The sequence below is a fragment of the Piliocolobus tephrosceles genome, chromosome 13 (assembly GCF_002776525.5).
Source record: "Piliocolobus tephrosceles isolate RC106 chromosome 13, ASM277652v3, whole genome shotgun sequence".
Lineage (NCBI taxonomy): Eukaryota > Metazoa > Chordata > Mammalia > Primates > Cercopithecidae > Piliocolobus > Piliocolobus tephrosceles.
Genome location: NC_045446.1, coordinates 66,597,320 through 66,616,000, shown reverse-complemented (window position 1 = coordinate 66,616,000; position 18,681 = coordinate 66,597,320). Strand labels below are relative to the sequence as shown.

Here is an 18,681-nt window from a genome sequence, read left to right as displayed (position 1 = left end):
ACAGAGTTTCACCATGTTGGTCAGGTTGGTCTCGATTGCCTGACCTCAAGTGATCCACCCACCTCAGCCTCCCAAAGTGCTGGGATTACAGGTGTGAGCCACTGTGCCCGGCTCCAGCCTAGTGCTTTAAAAATGATCAAAAAGAAGTCTCTACAGTTATTTTAAAAGACCACCTTGGCTAAATCCACAGAAATCAGATATAAATTTAATTATAGTCCTAGATTCTGCATTTTTTCTTTATGAACTAAAGCCTCAACTGTTTTTTTAGACTTTTTAAAAATCAAGTGAGAAACATAAAACATAGCAACTTAACATAGGAAATCTCTGCAGAGCAGACATAAACAATTATGTAGCATGACTCATGAAATTAGTAATAAAATATAACCCTTACCTCTTCAATTTTTTAACTCTTAATTTAAACAGGGCCAACAAAGACCTAGAATAATTCCTGCCTAAAACAGCAAACTTTACCTCTAAGTTACAAAGAAATCAAGTTTATAACCATATTGAGAAAAATGAAAATCAAATATTAATGACCTCCAGTTGATAGAAAAAACAAAGCAAAAAATAAAAAATTTAAAAAGATTCTGGCTTCCTCAGTTTCTGTCTCTCACTTCCTCTCCTACCATGGGATCTCTCTCTGCATACACCTGCTCTCTTTCCACTTTCTGCCATGAATTGAAGCAGCATAAGATCCTCACCCAAACTTGGACCTTCCAACCAGCAGAGTAGTGAGCCAAATCAACCACTTTTCTTTCTTTCTTTCTTTCTTTTTTTTTGAGACAGAGTCTTGCTCTGTCGCCCAGGCTGGAGTGCAGTGGCGCAATCTCAGCTCACTGCAACCTCTGCCTCCCAGGTTCAAGCAATTTTCCTGTCTCAGCCTCCCGAGTAGCTGGGACTACAGGCATGTGTCAACATGGCTGGCTAATGTTTATTTATTTATTTTTTTCTATTTTTAGTAGAGATAGGGTTTCACCAGGTTGGCCAGGTTGGTCTTGAACTCCTGACCTCAGATGATTTGCCCGCCTTGGCCTCCCAAAGTGCTAGGACTACAGACGTGAGCCACTGTGCCCGGCCCCTTTTCTTTACAAATTAAAAAATATATATATAAAGCAACATTGTCATAACCAAAATTAAAAACCAAAAAATGAAAAAAAAAAAAAACGAGCACAACACCAAACTGCTTCATAGGGTAGAATCAAGGAATTAAAAACTACAAACGAAAGAAACTTCAAAAATTACAGTCAATTAGAAATAAAGATAGGCTCTCTAAAATGTTTCACTGAATCTAATAGTTGGATAATACATTCCGTAAAATAATCTAAGAAAATACTACAAAGATTAAAATTATAGGAGAAATATTGAATAAATCACATAAGCACATGCCTTCAGTTTCTATTCACAACATTTCTATTTCATGACAATCAAAAAAGTGAATTCTTAAGGATAGCACAGTTCAAAGGCAGATTACCCACAGGGAACAAAAATGAAGTCACTTCTCAAACCCCAGAACGGATTAAAAAAGCAATATATACCTAGTCATATGTAAAGAAAGGAATTATTTAAAATCCTCAAAAACTAACCCTGCTAACAGCTAGTGGACCAATGATTTAATCCAGGAAGGCAGGTCTAATCAGAGCCTAGACTGCAGCATTTAGCCAAGACGGCCCTGATAACACTGAGAATATCACTTACTTTTGACATAAACAGTACTTCCACTTGGCAAGACAACTACATTGGAGGCAGGACTGGCAGGTCTTGGAGACTTAACCGTTGCTATGCTGCCACTTGGAACAGGGGTAGAGGTTGGGGTTGACGTGGTACTTGTGTAGGAATAGCAAACCACTACTGAAGGAACGATAAAAAAGTTTGCTGTTAACTTTCACCAAAACTGTCCAGGCATACAAAAAAAATATTTTTATTGCAGGCCAATTTTAACATTTTCATGTGATCAGAAGTCAGAGGCCAGTACTAGGTATTAGGTCCACAGATTAAAAGGCATTAATAACCTTTCCTGAAAAGTATCACTTAAATAGATTTTTCTCAAGTATTTAACAGCTTGTCAACAGGTGGCATTGCTGATGGAGAAAAACGCAGTTACAAAGAAATAAAGTTTAAAATTATACTAAGAAAAATGAAAATAATTTTCACTCATGGCAGGAGTTGGACAACAGGCACTTACTTGTATTCCCTTTTAATACTAATAGCAGCACCGATGACATGGGTGGATAATTTTTCCCTAACCTTAGCAATTTCCAACGTGGCCACCAAGGAAGAATCAAGGTAACGTTCTTTTCTATAAATCAACTCACTAGTCATTGCCATCCAAGCAGCACAACAACTCAACTAAAATAATGACAACATCATATTTCAACCTATCATTCAATGAAGGGATACAGCTAAACAACAATAAGAATAGGTTATAGGCATCATTTATTGAGTACCACTCACTAAATCCTTTCCATACATCTTCACTAATTCTCACAATATCACATTCTCATTTTAAAGATGAGGAACCCAAGGCTCACAGAAGCTCAAATTTGCTGGAGGTCATACAGCTAGGAAATGACAAATTAAGATTCAAACATGGATTTGACTAGTGGAAACTCTATATTCTTTCCACTCTACCTGAGAGTCGGTAGATGAAGGAACTCAATGGAGGCCAAATTTATACACTGTCTTCCTCCAAATATACCTTTTCTCACCCTAAAACAGAGCCTGTCACGCATAAAAAAGAGTGTCTTACTCTGTTCCATGGCCACTGCTAGGCAAGCAAAGACAATTCCCCAGAGTAACCTGACAAATGCATTGTTTTTAGGGTCATTGTCATGCAACATCAAACTAAACTACTTGAGTCAATCCAAATACGCTCTGTCAAATTTAATATTACTCTTGGTGGTCACTAGAGAATTGGAGGATTTTTAAAGCATGTGTCAATTACTAGATAAATAATGATAAGAAAGCCCTTCTGCCAGGGAATGGATTCAGCACATTCATTAACCAGAACAAAGAAGTAGCATATATCATTGATTCCAGAAAATGAAAACAGAGCTTTATTTTCTAAAGCTATCAGTTCAGAATCATTTTTTAGCAGCTAAATGACTTCTGTACCTTATTTATTTTCTAATGTCATCCATTAAGGTCTTCTATTCATTTTTAACAGACACATTGATATCAAAAATCCATTCCAAGGTTTCTGCAATTTTGATGATTAACATAATTCACACCTTCGACAAAAGGGAGACTTAAATTTTGTCTAAGACTAAAAATCTGGCAGTCTAATTTCAGAATTAGAGTTTCCTACTATGTTTCATAACCTTTAAACACTTGAATATAAGTAGATGAAAAATAAGACAACTTTTCTTGAAATTGTATTGAAGATTCTAAGAAAAGTACTCTCTAACACAGGCATATTTTTCTACTCACCTTCCTTGCTTCCTGTTTCCGCAGGCACTGGAAGAGATGCGTTGTGCTGGATAGCTGCATTAGCAACAGCATTAGCTGTTACAGTAAAGGCGGTTTGGGGAACGAGCCGGGGCATCAGTGGTACCAATCGACGACCTTCAATGGACCATTCTGAAGAGCTATTAGGTCCAGACATACTAAACAAAAAAGAAAGCGCTGCTACAAGGGTTTTCAATCACTAAAAACAAATCAAACATATATGCTCAAACATATATAACTTTTTAAATTATAAAAAGTGCCCTGAAGGAATAGGAGAGGCTTTATTTTAAGCAAGCAAGATCAAAATTATGAATAATTATAATTCAAGGAATGTCACACACTTAGGTTCTTACACAGTTTATTCTATAATCTGAATCTTATCATGAACATAACTGAAACTACAAAAAATCTTCCTATGCCTTCTAAATAAATATTGGCTTTGGTTTCATTAACTTAAATCTGCTATCACTAATGAAAACTAGTATTTCAACTAATATTTAGAACTTAACTTTATAATTAACACAAGAAAGTAATAAGCACTTATAATTTTAAAAGTCAGATTTTCCTTAATTAAGGATGGAATTCACTGAACCTTTTGAAAAGTATCTAACTGCCTGCATGGCCAGAGGTTCTAAGGCTTTCAAACAAGGGAAACTGAGGCAGTAAACGAGGGAGCCTAAGTAGAAAAGAATGGAAGAGTACTGTATATATAACCATATGTGTCACTGACAATGTATTATTATCCTTCTTGTTAAAAATAGACTAGATCTAAGTACACTAGAAGAAACGGGCCATTATTTTTATGTATTTATACCACTCTTCACTCTAAGAAGGAATTAAGACAATTGAACTCTCTCTCTAAGCAAACACCACTCTCAGTTTATCTACCCTAAATTCCTTGAACAAATTTTATCCCAAGAATTCAACCAGAAGTTGGAATAGCAAAAGGTAGTTGTATCATTTCTCTTAAATTGGTTCCATGAAAGACCCTGACTAATGATTAGTGCTGAAGTTTAAAATTCACTCAGAAATAATCAATCTCTTCACTAAATCAGAAATATTTCTGCATTTGAAACCATAGGTTCTTCAAACTAACTTAGAGTTTAAGACTCTGTATGTCCACGCATTCTCAGATTTAGATAAGAATATAAAAGCCCTTGTTAGTGGGCAGTGGAATAATGATAATGATAATAATGGTAGTAATGATGATAGTTATCATTAAGCACTTATGTCAAGGATTGTTCTAAACATATTACATGTATTAACTCTTCAATCCTATGAATTTGGTAGTATTATTACCTCCATTTTACAGATTAGGAAACTGAGTCAGAGACATCAAATAACTTGCTTAAGGTCACACAACTAATAAATGTCTCCTTCGACCAGCATAATCTACTACTGAAATTATTTGACAGATAAGTAGAAAGTATAAAATTTTTCAAATGGGTTTTGCCTTTGATGTATACCAATTGGATACTGCTGTTGAATTACTACCAACTTTCATTGAATGGAATAAATCACTTTTACAATTTAAGGATTTAAGTTCAGTTCAGAAAGGAATTTCTAAGAGCTGATGAATTCCGTTGGCTTACTGTGGAAAATGCGTAAATTCCCTTATGGTTTAACACAGTCCTACCTAAGATAAAAGAAAGGGGAATTCCTAAAACTTTAGTAACACTTACAAATTTGTTATTATATAATCCCCAAGTTGATGCTAGTTTTGAAACAAAGAATGGTACAAACAAGAAAGAGACACCAAAGCTAATTGTTAGAGGAAAAAATTCTAAAAGCTATTCAGCATATTCTTGGTTTACTTTTATTTTGCTATCAGTTTATTAGAATATCACTAATAAGCTTGCTTGGTGAGAGTTTACCACACAAATTAAGTGACATCTACACTTACCTGGTGTATTGTTTAAGTGGTGGCAGAAATTATGGAAGATTAATAATTTGAAGCACATGAACATATGCTACTGAAAAGACAAAACTTGCAGTGCAAAAGACACCACTGCAACTTTTAGAAAGATCTATAAATCTTCCAAATTTCTACTCATGCAAACATGCTCAAACTTTGAGTGAAAAATTAAGTATCATGTTAGAATTAGATCAGAAATTCCTATTTGCTTAGTAATGAAGATGTAAGTGTAAATATGCATTAGTTACACAAGTTACCTCAACTAGATTTTATAGACTAAACATCTTCCTGGAGGGCTTCACTGAGATACCTTAGTGTGAGTATAAGAATGTCTCTCTATTTATACTAAGTATGACAGGGGAAACCTTGCTCCAGTCCCTTTTCTGAGAAATCTAAGATTATACTAATGAAACTACCTTGGCCCACATATCCTTTGGTGTACAAGGCACCAGTAAGAAATCTTCATCCTCACACAGAAACTGACGCAGTATCCTGTGAATGTTTGAGTGATGGGGAAAGGATTAAGAGAGCAGAAATTCCAGATAGCCACTTTCTCCTCAATCTAGAGACAACATGGGCAAGAGTGGTCCAATTAAAAAATCCGAAGCTCCTTGACATTCAAGGCGTTAATACTGTAACATTCTGACGTAATTAAAAACTGAATTAAGAGTATCAAACTACTTAATAAGTGGCCTGGTGCCAAACAATAAACACGTGTTATATTTCAAGCCACAAGAAAGGCTTTTCTTTGATCCCAGATATGCCACTCCTTTTGTTTTCCCCTCCTTTGTGCTCAATCTTCTCAGCTTTCTCATCACCTTTCAACCACATTCCTTCTGACCTAAACTCCTATTTTGAGTGGGGGGAGGGGAGGGGAGGAGAAAGAGAATGCAGTCAGTTCAGATGCATTCCTTTAGTTGTTTTTCTAGGCTTGGAGTATGAAGCCCTCCTATAGATAATATTTGGAACTAGGCTCTGTTGCTACTTCTGAGGGGAAGAGGGCAGAGGAGACGAAAAGAACGAGAGATCTATTCCTTCCTCATCAATCCCCACTCACTGACCCCTTGAGCTCAACAAGTAAATAAAACATCTGATCCAACTAAAACAATAATATATTAAAACAAGAATATAGAAAAACCTAAGAAGCTCAAAATTATACACTGAAGTAAACTCTTTCCAAAAAAAATGAAATTTATGTATTAAAGAAATCATAAAGGAAGGAAAAAAGAGGAAACACAGGCAAATAAAAGCCAACTCTCAATTATCCATGCTAATGGAGAGAGGAGGGAAAGGGAGAGGTCAAACAGATTAAAGAAACTCAAATATTATCCAAAAATATTTTGGCAAATATTTGTAAATTCTTCCACCAAACCTTTTCCAGGACAACTAACAAGTAGTAAAATGACTAATTAAAATTTTCACCTCCTCTCCCTTCCCACCCTCTGACTAGAAGTACTCCCAAGCAGCAAAATGGCTAAAGGGTGGGCAGTATTAGGAGGGGGAGGAGGGGAAGAGAAGGAAAGCAAGGGGCATGGTTAATTCATAAATGGAATAATGTGCCCCTGAATAATTGAGAGCTTCAATTTGGAAATAAATACAAGAAAAAGCCTGAAATAATAATAACCTATTTGCATACCTGTAACTTGGTCTTTCACCCAAATATAAGGATAAATTCATTCTTTAAAGGGGAAAAAAGGAAAAGGAGACTAAATAAATGTTATCCTTTAAGTATGAAACTGATGCATCAACTTACAACTAGTTGCCCCACAATACCGTTCCAATGCTTCTACAATACTAATTTGTTTCTAAGTGCCTCTGAATGCAAGCTAAGGTTTACTACTTTATTCTCTAGCACATACATTTCCTATTACCAGTTCTCAAATTAGAATCTAGGCTCAGTTACCATTACTTCTAGAACACCCCAAGTCAAAAGCTTAGAGCAAATTAAAGAAGGAACACATTAATTAACATTTGAGTGTTTCAACCATGTTAGCCTAGCAACTAGATTACTAAATGTCTCTAATGGAAAATTCTCAAACTTCTACAGCGCATACCTACCACTGAAGAATCTCAAAATTCCAGAATAAACAGCTCAACCTTCAAACTATGCTGTTGAAAAGGTAGCACCCCATTTTATGTTAAGTAAAATGAGGGACAGTGAAGCACAAGATGAAGCTCTTGGGGGTCAATTCAAATATTGCCAATTGGTTTAAATACAATGTTTAAGCTCTCACATTATGGAAATGCACTGAATTTTTCCCTTTAGTTTCATTTAACATTAAAATATAAAAATAAAAAATAAATGAATTGTACTATAACGTATTTTATGAAATGTTTTATCATCTTGTATAAACATTTAAAGGCTAATTTCTGTTCCTTTGTATTCTTTAGGAGGCACTGTCTCCATACGTACTCAATTACGGCTTGATCCTTACCCTCAATCGTCTACCACCCTCCACCCCTCCTCTTAAATAGTTATAATGATCAGAAAACAGTTTGGTAAGAATCTTTAATCGTTTTATTTTTTTGGCTTTTTAAAAATAAATTAAGAGATGTTATATTCATATTTCTTAAAGACAGAATACAAATTTTATATTTTTTTCTGAATCTCAAAATACATGAAATAATGAGTCAGATATCAAAAAAGTTACAATGCCTGTTTATAAGGTAATAACATATCAAATACCATTACAAAGAACCTCTAAAGGGCTTTCAATTTTAAGGGACACAATACTTTGTTATTGAACTTGGTCTCAAGTAAGTGAATCATCCGCTAAATTATGGTGATTTTTAGTTGGACAGAGATTACATCGTAACAGGATTTGACCTGAGTACTTAAAGCTTGCCTAACCAAATGCAAAAAAATAACCAACTGAATAAACAGTTAATATCACTTTTACTGCTATGATCAGGATCCCTGAGTACAGAGATATTGTTACTTAAAAGACTCAGGAATCTGCTACACAATAGGAAGACTGTTTCAAAACTGTGTTATACTATGTCATAAAAAAATCAGGGATAATATGACTAATGGCTTACTTATGTGCAATTGTTGTTAACCGTTCATCGTTTACTGCTCTCCGAACTTCAGCACGGTGGCGTTCTGTTGAGATGCTATGAAGAAAAATAGCCATTATAGAACTCTGTCAAGCAGGCAGCTCTTTTCTATACTTTCATTAATGTTTAAGTCAACATTTCTGGGGGGAGAAGGGAGACAAGATTGCTTTGTGAAAAGATACAGACAGGAGTGTAATATGTATCTTCAAACGCTTTAACATCTTAGAAAAGGATTCATACTAATTCTGTGTAACTGCAGAAATAATTAGTTGCAAATTACAGATCATAGGAAGACAAATTCAGCCTGATATCAAGGTGTTACTTTCAAATTTCAGAAATGTCAGACCATAGATAAGATTAGCAGAGCTTCCTGCTATCTAAACATGCAAACAGACGCTGAATGGCTTCCTAATTGTGACTGCTGAGAAGAGGATTTTGTCACTTACAAGAAAGTTTTCTAAGGTCTTTTCTAAAGCTTAAGAGTCTGTAATTTAACGTTCAATGAATATAATAGACAAATGAGAGTGGCAAGATAATCTGTTTCCTGTGGCTATATGCTATACAACTTAACACCAGGGTAATATTCCTTTATTACTCAATACATTAGCTGCATATCTTCTACATTACATTATGTTACCAATGGTAAAATGTGCTTATATTAATCCTGATTAAACACATGTAAAGTTAATAATAGGAAACAACTTTTTAAAAGGTTACACCCATTCCATTCATAAATACTCAATAAAATGAATACCACTCTTCAAATTGTATTCCATACTACTTAAGCTAAATCTCTAACATGGACCAAAACATTTAAGAGGCTAGAAAACAGAATTTAGGAGAAATATAAACAACAAACAAATACAAATTGTTAACTATGAAAACAATAAAACTGAGAATCTGGTTTAATAACATCCCTATATTAATGTTAAGTAACAGGAAGAGCCTCTTCCATATTTTCACTTTAAAAACACTATGTTTAAGGCAATGACCACATAATCACTACCCATTTATGTAAATTAAGGCATCTTCCTCACATCACCTCTTCCCTCCAGCAAATGCCACTCTAGATCATCATATCCAGTTACTGCTCTTCTTTCTTTCACCTATGTCAAAAGTACCTCCCTTTCCCAGGTGGGCCAAAAGTAAGAAAACCTGCCTTCAACTCTTTCTGAAGAGTTTGCATGCTCTTCATTCTGGATTATATTCATTCTGGATTACACAATAAATGGTAAGTTATACAATTTTCTGTAACAGAGCACACAACTGGGATGGAGTCTCTTACCACCAACAATTTGAACACCTCTGTTCTTCAACTTAATTTGACAGTTACTTAATTTGAGAGTGATAAGTAATAAAATCCCTCAAAATGAAATTTCTAGAGTCACGTCTCACAAACGTTTATGATAATTTACCTAAGAACTTTTGATAGTTCTCCAAGAAGATCTTTCTTTTCCTTGGTGAGATCCCCCTGTGCCCGAAGTGCACTGATAACTCCAGCATATGCCTCCAATTCTAGAAGAAGAAAATTATTTTATCAAGATAGGCCTTTAATATTTTAATACTGTGGCTATGTGTAGTGAAACTTCAGGGAAAAAAACTAAAAATAATCAAATACAAATATTGTTTTACATTCCTTTCAAAAATTTTATCTATTTTATAATTTTATATCATTTTGTTTTTCATTACCTCACAGAAGTCATGTATATAAAATGTTTAGGCAGAAAAATCTAACAGTAGATATTTTGTTTCACACATTGTCACTGAAAAACATATAGCACAAATGATACCAACAACTGGGAATAGGCACCAAGTGATGTAATAAGGCTAAGAAGTTTTCAGCATTACTAAAAGGGATCTTCATTAATCAACTCTTAAAATAATTCCTCAGGCATGCCTGAGAATTCAAACTATATTCTACTTCCCTCCTGTGTAGTTGAAAGTACTGCAAATACTATGCAATGGAAAAAATATTGGAACAAAATATTCTGGCTCCAGCACTGCCACTTATTAGTTGTGTGACACTCAGCAAGTCTTTTCTCATCTCTAAACCTGTTTCCTTACCTAGAAGGGACTTTGTAGGTCCCCTCCAGAAGTAAGATTCTCTGCATCTATAAAAACTATCATCAAAACGACTAACTGGGAAACATAAACATGCAATGCTCTTGCAGCGACTAGGACATAATATACTGAATCCTAATACCAGACATCTCCATTTCACTCTTTCCACAGAAATAACCATTAAGAAATAAAACTGTCAAGCCGGGCACAGTGGCTCATGCCTGTAATCCCAGTACTTTGGAAAGCTGAGGCAGGTGGATCACCTGAGGTCGGGCGTTTGAGACCAGACTGACCAACACGGAGAAACTCTGTCTCTACTAAAAATATAAACTTAGCTGTGGTGGCAGGTGCCTGTCATCCTGGCTACTTCGGAAGCTGAGACAGGAGAATCGCTTGAACCCGGGAGGCAGAGGTGGCGCCACTGCACTCCAGCCTGGGTGACAGAGAGAGAGTTCGTCTCAAAAAAAAAAAAAAAAAGAAAGAAAACTGTCAGTCTCCAGGACTGGTTAAAATATAAAGCCAAAAGTCCCCAATGGCCTCCAATAAACTATACATGCCTCTCAGTGTCACCCTTGTGTACTACCCTTGTGTAGTACCCTCCCACATTGACTCTAGTCTTGGCATATTACTTGCTTTGGCCAAGGGAACAACAGCGAACATGATGCAAACAGAAGCTTGCTAAGTACTTGCATACAGGGCCTTGCCCTTCAGGAATTTTGAGATCACCAAGCTGTGAAGACGCCCAGAATGAAAAGCCAAATGAAGAGAGAGGCCAGCTACCTCAGCCTAGTCCCCATATAAGCTACCACTGAATACCTGAAAGAACTCAGACAAGGCCAGCAACCCACAGAATGGCAAGAAATAATAAAACAGTTGTTGTTTTAAACCATTAACTATGAAACAGATATATCTGAGCAAACCAGAATGGTGGGAAATAAATGTCCAAACTAGAGTTGTTTTCATAGTCAAGTTATCACGAGTATTTATTTGCAAATACCTCACACACAAGAGAAACTCAAAAAACATGAGCCCATAGACTAAGTACTACACCAAAAATAAACTAATAGTCTCATTTAGTTGATATTATTCACAGATCTGTCAAAAATAAGCTTTATATAGAAGACTGGGCTGGTCTGCCTACCTTAAATATTTTTACATTAAATAGAAATGTCTGGCCAGGGCCAAGCATGGTGGCTCACACCTGTAATCCCAGCACTTTTGGGAGGCCGAGGTGGGCAGATCTCTTGAGTCCAGGAGTTCAAGACCAGTCTGGGCAACATGGCAAAACCCTGGCTGTACAAAAAAAATACAAAAAATTAGCTGGGTGTGGTAGTGCACACCTGTAGTCCCAGCTACTTAGGAGGCTGACGTGGGAGGATCACTTGAGACCAGGAAGTCCAGGATACAGTGAGCTGTGATCATGCCACTGCACTCCAGCCTGGGTAACTGAGCGAGATCCTGTCTCAAAAAACAAAACAAAGCAAAACAAAAATCTGGCCAGGCACCATGGCTCACACCTGTAACCCCAGCTCTTTGGGAGGCCAAGGCAGGAAGATTGTTTCAGCTGCAGAGTTCAAGGCCAGCCTGGGCAACTTGGCAAGACCCCATCCCTACAAAACATTTAAAAATTAGCTGGGGGTGGCAGTGCACACCTACGGTCCCAGCTACTCAGGAGGCTGAGGTAGGAGGATCACTTGAGCCTGGGAGGTTGAGGATGTGGTGAGCCATGTTCATGCCACTGTACTTCAGTCTGGGTGACACAGTAAGACCCTGTCTCAGAAAAAAAAAAAAAAAAAAAGGAATGTCTAGTCCAACCAAATGACCCTAAGTTTAAACATCCTGTATGTTCAACCTGTGTTGGATACTATGTAGACATTTCAATGTGGCGGTCACTCTTGAAGGACAAAGCTCTGCTGCTCAGGGTAGTGAAGGAAATACTTAGTTTCAGGAAACATATTTCAGCTTTTATCAGACTCAGAATAGAGTCCAGAAAAAGCACTAGGGATAACCAAGAATGCAGTATACTTTAAATGTTTACGCCCTCCCCCATTTATGAAATATTTTATTCAACAGATTAGTATTGAGTCCTATTATATATACCAAATGGTGTGCTAATCCTGCCCTCAGGGAGTTAACTCTAGAATAGAGAGCTACAGTGAAACAAGTCATCAGGCAATTATGATACAGTTTACATACAATGGTAAAAGTACAGAGGAGAAATACATCATCTAGTGTAGAAGCAGAAGCTTTAATCAGAAAGAGAATTGTGCGCCAAGCAGGCAGGGTTAAAAAAAAAAAAAAAAAAAAGCAAATGTACGAAAGAAATAGAGTAAAAGAACAGACAATGCTTCATATTATTCCAGTAACTTCCAGTAACAGTACTATGTTTGAGAGTTTTACACTAAGCGCAGTAAAAATATGTCTGTACTTGGATAGTCACTAGCTCAAACCAAACTACTAACTGAACATTACTGCTACAAGGTACCATGGAGAATATTTCTAGGAACAAAATAAAATCCCTATCCTCAAGGTGACTAAAATCCAACAAGGAACCTAAGAAATATATCCAAATAACTATTTTAAAGATTTTAGTTCACACATATAAGAGAATAGAGAACGGTAAAAATGGAAAAGTAGTTTGTGGTCAGACTGAGAAAAGCCTCTGTTTCCAGTCTAAAATGTTTTTATTTGATAGGACCCAGTAATTGATTGATTGTGGGAAGTAACAGCAGAAGGAAGTCAGATTCTGCAGCTTGCAAAATGTTTAGGAGAACGGCAATGCCGTAAAAAGAAATGAAGAGGTCAAAGTGAGGGAATAGTTTGAGAAAAACGAAAAAGAAGTTCACACTTGTGACTTGTAGAATTTATGATGATCAAGACAGTACTTCAGAAAAAATAAAATTAACTAAAGAAATACGACAAATATTTCTGACATTTCAAGTCTCATTTCAAGTCTAAGAAGTCATGTACAAAAATCAAGAGATGGCAACCTCACATACACAAAACTGGGACTCTGAACACAGTTACCACAGATATAGGATCCACATCACTTCCTCCTCTTCACAAGAAATTCACTCATTGTAAAGAACCCTATTAGCTTCCCAACCTCCTTCACATTTATTGATGTCCATTTTGATGGGTATCCTTAGATCCTTACATACCTCAAATTTAGCTGAATTTCTGTAATTATTTTTCATGCCATTCTATTGCAAACACAAAAGTAGAATAAAATAATAAATACATATGAACATTCCAAAAATGAAAGATTTGCCAAACCATTTATATAAAGCCCTCAATTTGGTCCATTAAATCAGCCATTCAAATACACTATAGTCCATAAAGTCCCATGTTGGAGCTACAGCTCAGGAATGATCACAAAAATCGGCAAGGAGAGAGGCAAGACAAAGAGAAGGAAGCATTTATCTAGCACTGACACATTCAGAATATATAAAGAAATTCTCTATCCCAATTTCTTTATATGTATGTAAAATCTAAGTATTTAACACCTTATATTAAAATGATTTATAACTATTTTTTAAGGGATACAGCTAATTTTTAAAAACTGTATGTACCTTTTCTAAACTTTGGACCTAGAGTTAGCATTTGAAGACAATTAAAAGGTTTCATTGTTATGATAATAAGCCAATGGGTGGGGAGGAAGTCTGGCTAATCACTATCAAAGCTCACCCCCCAAAGTGAGGGGTCAGTGAAAATTATATTACCATACAAGATGACTGTTTTCTTTTGTATTGAAGCAGCTCTGCAGCAACATTACCCACACAGCTCTGACTAAAATTAGGAATAAATTTAGACTTAAAGGTTACCATATTTAAACATAACCTCTCAATTCAAACGCCCCCAAACCCAGAAACCCCAATCTAATCTACTATCTTTGTGATATGTTCTGCAATTTCAGCTATTAAATAAATATGAATCCAACTTTATAATCAGCAACTAACAAGTTATATTAATTGTATGTAAGTGTGTAGAAAACTATCTTCAGATTAGCACTAAAAGTTTGGATATAAGGTTAAAAAAAAAAGATTGACATCCCCAAACCCTCTCCAAAAACAACTCTCAGACTTGCTTTGAAAGATGCTGTTGGCCCGGCGCGGTGGCTCAAGCCTGTAATCCCAGCACTTTGGGAGGCCGAGACGGGCGGATCACGAGGTCAGGAGATCGAGACCATCCTGGCTAACACGGTGAAACCCCGTCTCTACTAAAAAATACAAAAAATTAGCTGGGCGAGGTGGCGGGCGCCTGTAGTCCTAGCTACTCGGGAGGCTGAGGCAGGAGAATGGCGTGAACCCGGGAGGCGGAGCTTGCAGTGAGCTGAGATCTGGCCACTGCACTTCAGCCTGGACGACAAAGCGAGACTCCATCCCCCCAAAAAAAAAAGTGATTTTAAATCCTCATAGTGGCCTTGGGTGGAATCAAAACGACAGACAGGGCCAGAGCCACTATGATTCTACCTGATTTACAAAGAAAAATTCCCAACAAAGATTTACTATGATGGGCCCTTTATGTATATTGTTAACACACGTAACAAACTAATGAGGCAGATAGTGTTATCCTTTTTTTTTTTTTTAACAAAAATATCAACAAATTTAGGAAGAATAAATAACTTGTCCTTGGTCACATGGGTCATTCGTAATCATACCAAGACCCTAGGTCTGTCTAAATTCAAGACCTATACTTTTCCTTTAAAATCACAGCTATCTAAATAATGCATATCCACTGCCAAAACATTTAATCTCCTTTTTCAAATTATTTTTTCAATTATTTCATTTATTGTGCTAGCCCAGAAACTACAGTGGTAAATAAGACAAGGTCCTCACAGTCTAAGGCAGCATTTCTCAACCAAAGATCTTCATCTGAACCACAGAACACAAAATGATTTGAGTAATAACTCTTTTTCTCAATTTTCCCAAGGAAAGCAATAATTAATAGCATTCTAGATGCACAGGACGAAGTTAGTTCTTTACATACAATGGATACCTTAGCATTAGGGCTTAATTCTTTCCCTCAATACTGGTTAAGAAAGGTTGCTGTAAGGGAAAAGAAGCACTAAATAATAAATTACAAGCATAAAATGTTTTATTATTGATAGTAAAATATAATTTGAAAAAGTGAGCATAGCTTACATCAACTTAGAATTCAGAAATAGTATATAATTGACACATACAATCATGAAGGTTAACAGTATGTTAAAGTGAGACTGAAAGCATATTCCCTGGTTCAAATACTGACTGGATGTCTATGACCATCACCTTGGCTTCTAAGCTTCATCTGTAAAATGGAGACAAAACAAACAAACAAAAAACACCTACCTTTCAGGCTTTCAAACGACAAAGTTAATTCTTAAAATATTTAAATTAGATGTTGTATAAAAAAGACTCAGAATAGCCAAGTAGCCCTCAATAAATCTTAGCTACTAGTATTATTACAATTCACATACCTACTATTTACAAAGCACTATGTTAGGCACTGAGGGAAACAACAATGATTAAGATGGGAACTGTATCTCCAAAGAATTTCTGATGTAGTGTGAGATATGACATCCATGCCAACAGCCATGACCCAGGCAGAAAGGGAAAAGTATCATAGAGAGGTAAAAAAACAAAGAAAGTCATACCCAATTTTCGAAGAATCCTTTTGCATTCATCCCTGCTGAGATCCAAAAGGGTTGGCCACACAACAGGCATTGCTGCTTCTGTTTGGTAGCCCCAAAGAGCTTGTCCTCCCTACCAGAACAAAATAAAAAAAAGTCAAATTACCAAAGTACCAAAGTACATTCAAGGGGCCACTCACCTGGAGATCCAGCCACAGGCTAAGAAGTAAACCAAAAAGACATTAATATTTTACAATGCTCTCTCACCACCACACTTTCCAACTTCTGACAAATCAAGAATTAAACCATTTGAACTATCACAGTGGAACGAACACAGGCTTTAGAGCCAGACACCTCTAGGTTTCTAGTCCCAACTTTTCAACTTACTGGTTGAGCTTAAGCTTTACACATCTATAAAACAGAGGTAATACCACCCAGTTTGTTATGCGTATTAAAGAACACTATATGTAAAGTTCTTTCATAGTGGCTGGCATTTAATTGAATAAATAGGTGGTACTACCAACCTTGGGCAAGTTGACTCCTGTCAGCTTCCTCACTTATGAATTACATGAGATAAAATTTGTGAAGCTCCTAGCAAGTTAAAGAAACGTAATAAATAACTCTCTCCTCAAGTCTTAACAATGGAATATGAATCTTGATCCTGTAGTTACTGAACAACCATTTACCAAAAGTTTAGCTGCCAGGAACTTACTTAGAACTGGGAATTTTCTAGTGTAAAAGACAAAACGACACGGCGCTGGGGACTCGCGCAATACCTGCTTAGCACAGAGTACAGCCGCTGTAAAGTATTTGTTAAATGGGTAAGTGAATGGTTGACGCGACTGAGTAAAACGAATGAATGAATGAATGAATGAGCCCACTGTCTAGCCTAGAAGTCAGACACAGAACCGAAATAACTGCTATATCCCGTTCCAGGCGCTGGGGCTGCTAACTCCAACTCTGTGTCCCGAGGTGAGCCCCCCTCCCCCTACTTCCCATAGTCCTCTCAGCTCAGAACCAACCCAAGGCAAGGAGAACCGGACTGCGCGCCCCAGCCGGCAGTATGACATAAAGAAAAGGGGTGGGGAGTAGGAAGAAGGGGCAGAGCCAAAGGAATCCGCTCCCTCCACAAGCCAGTCCCCGCCTCCCGACAGGATCTTGGAGGCGGTCGGAGGCTGCTAGAACCGAGCACCACGTCACGGCATCCCGGCGCGTCCCAGCCAGGGGACCCCACAGCGGGGCCGCAACGCATCGGAAACCCGGGCAGTAGTTGCCGGACCCCGCTCGGGGAAACGGGATCCTTCCCCACTCAAGTGTCAAGGAGGCAAGCCCGCCCCGCCCCCTCTCCAAACACGCACTCCCTCGCAGCACCACAACAAGAGCAGCCCGCCCAGGCTCCTCACCCGGGCCTCTCGGCGCCGGTCCCAATGTCAAGCCCACGACCCAAGCCCCTCGGGGCTAGTAGCTGTTGTCAGGGGTCCCGGCTGGCACCCACGCCTCACTCCCTCCCCAGCGGAGAGGACAACGGAGAGAGAGTAAGCCAGCGGACAGCCAGCCAGACGACCTGGACTCACCGGGAGTCTCCCAAAGCTAGACCCCCGGAGTCCCAGCACCAGGCCTGCCAGAGTTCCCCTGAGTCCACCTCGGGGAGCCCCACGATCCCGTTAGGAAACAACGGAGGATGGGGCTGGGAGCCCCAAGCCGGGCTCCGAATGCTTGGCCCGGCGCTCCTCTACCCTGGCTGGCCTGCCAGCTCTTTCCAGGACCCTGCCTGAGAGTCACCCACCTGCCCGGCCTTTCGGGGCTCATCTAAAAGGCTCCTCCGCCAAGACTAGGGGACACCAGGAATTGGGTTTGTTTGCGGTGCCTCTGAAGGGGCAAGATGGCGACAGGTAACAGGGCGCAGGCGCAGCCGCGCGCGGCCCGTCGGGAGGTGTAGTTCGCCTTTCCCGCCTTTCGGAGAACAAACACCAAAAGGCTTCCATTCATCTTGTCCTTCTTTTCCTCCGCGTTATGAAAGAAAAGGACAGACATCGCGGAGGGTGCTGGGAGTTGTGGTCCGAATACAAACTCCAACCTCTTTCGCTTCGGGTTTGCTGTCGTACGCGCAAGGAAGGCCGGGATTGTAGTTCCCTTGGCTTCTCCTGCATACCCTCCTGTCTCTGGCTTCGCGCGCCTCTCCTGGGCTGCCTTCTCCCAGCCAATCGGCTGCCCTCTCTGCTACGTGTGGCGTCACACGTAGCGGCCAAGATGGCGCTAGCGGCCGTAGCAGTGTTTTTGCTGCGACCTTTACTGTAGCGAGGTTAGGGACGATGGGAGAGCAGCTTTGTTCCTGAAGTGCCGTCGAGGATTAGGATCGAGTTTCTTCGATAGTGAGGGCAATTATTAGCGGCCTCTAGCCCCCCAGACTGCATCTTGAGGAGAGAGAATCCACGCTACGAGAACTAACATAGTGGACATCGCAGTTGTCCGTAGCCGATTTGCGGGTTACGGAGTTGCAAGTAGAGAAGAGGAAATCCGAGCGTTCTCGAGTTCGGTTTCCTCCACGTATGAAATGGGAATGGTAGTGATATCCCATGCTATCTCTGTCAAG

The 18,681-nt window shown here is 38.5% G+C and overlaps 1 protein-coding gene across 11 annotated transcripts in view; it reads right to left on the bottom strand.

The window, feature by feature from the left end:
• The window catches only part of EMSY (EMSY transcriptional repressor, BRCA2 interacting), a 110,198-nt gene extending 92,118 nt beyond the window's left edge, over window positions 1-18,080 (bottom strand). For 4 of the 11 annotated variants that reach the window (XM_026446986.2, XM_026446977.2, XM_026446980.2 and 1 more), the window contains exons 1-7: window positions 17,875-18,080; window positions 16,113-16,221; window positions 9,832-9,931; window positions 8,399-8,473; window positions 6,996-7,037; window positions 3,427-3,602; window positions 1,696-1,848 (exon numbers count right to left, since the gene is read on the bottom strand). In XM_026446986.2, the coding sequence (XP_026302771.1) occupies window positions 1,696-1,848; window positions 3,427-3,602; window positions 6,996-7,037; window positions 8,399-8,473; window positions 9,832-9,931; window positions 16,113-16,182 (616 nt within the window). In that variant the 5' untranslated portion in view covers window positions 16,183-16,221; window positions 17,875-18,080. The remainder of the gene's footprint in view (window positions 1-1,695; window positions 1,849-3,426; window positions 3,603-6,995; window positions 7,038-8,398; window positions 8,474-9,831; window positions 9,932-16,112; window positions 16,222-17,874) is intronic. The other 7 variants (XM_026446982.2, XM_026446985.2, XM_026446979.2 and 4 more) reach the window with 5 other exon arrangements.
• Window positions 18,081-18,681: the final 601 nt, after the last annotated feature.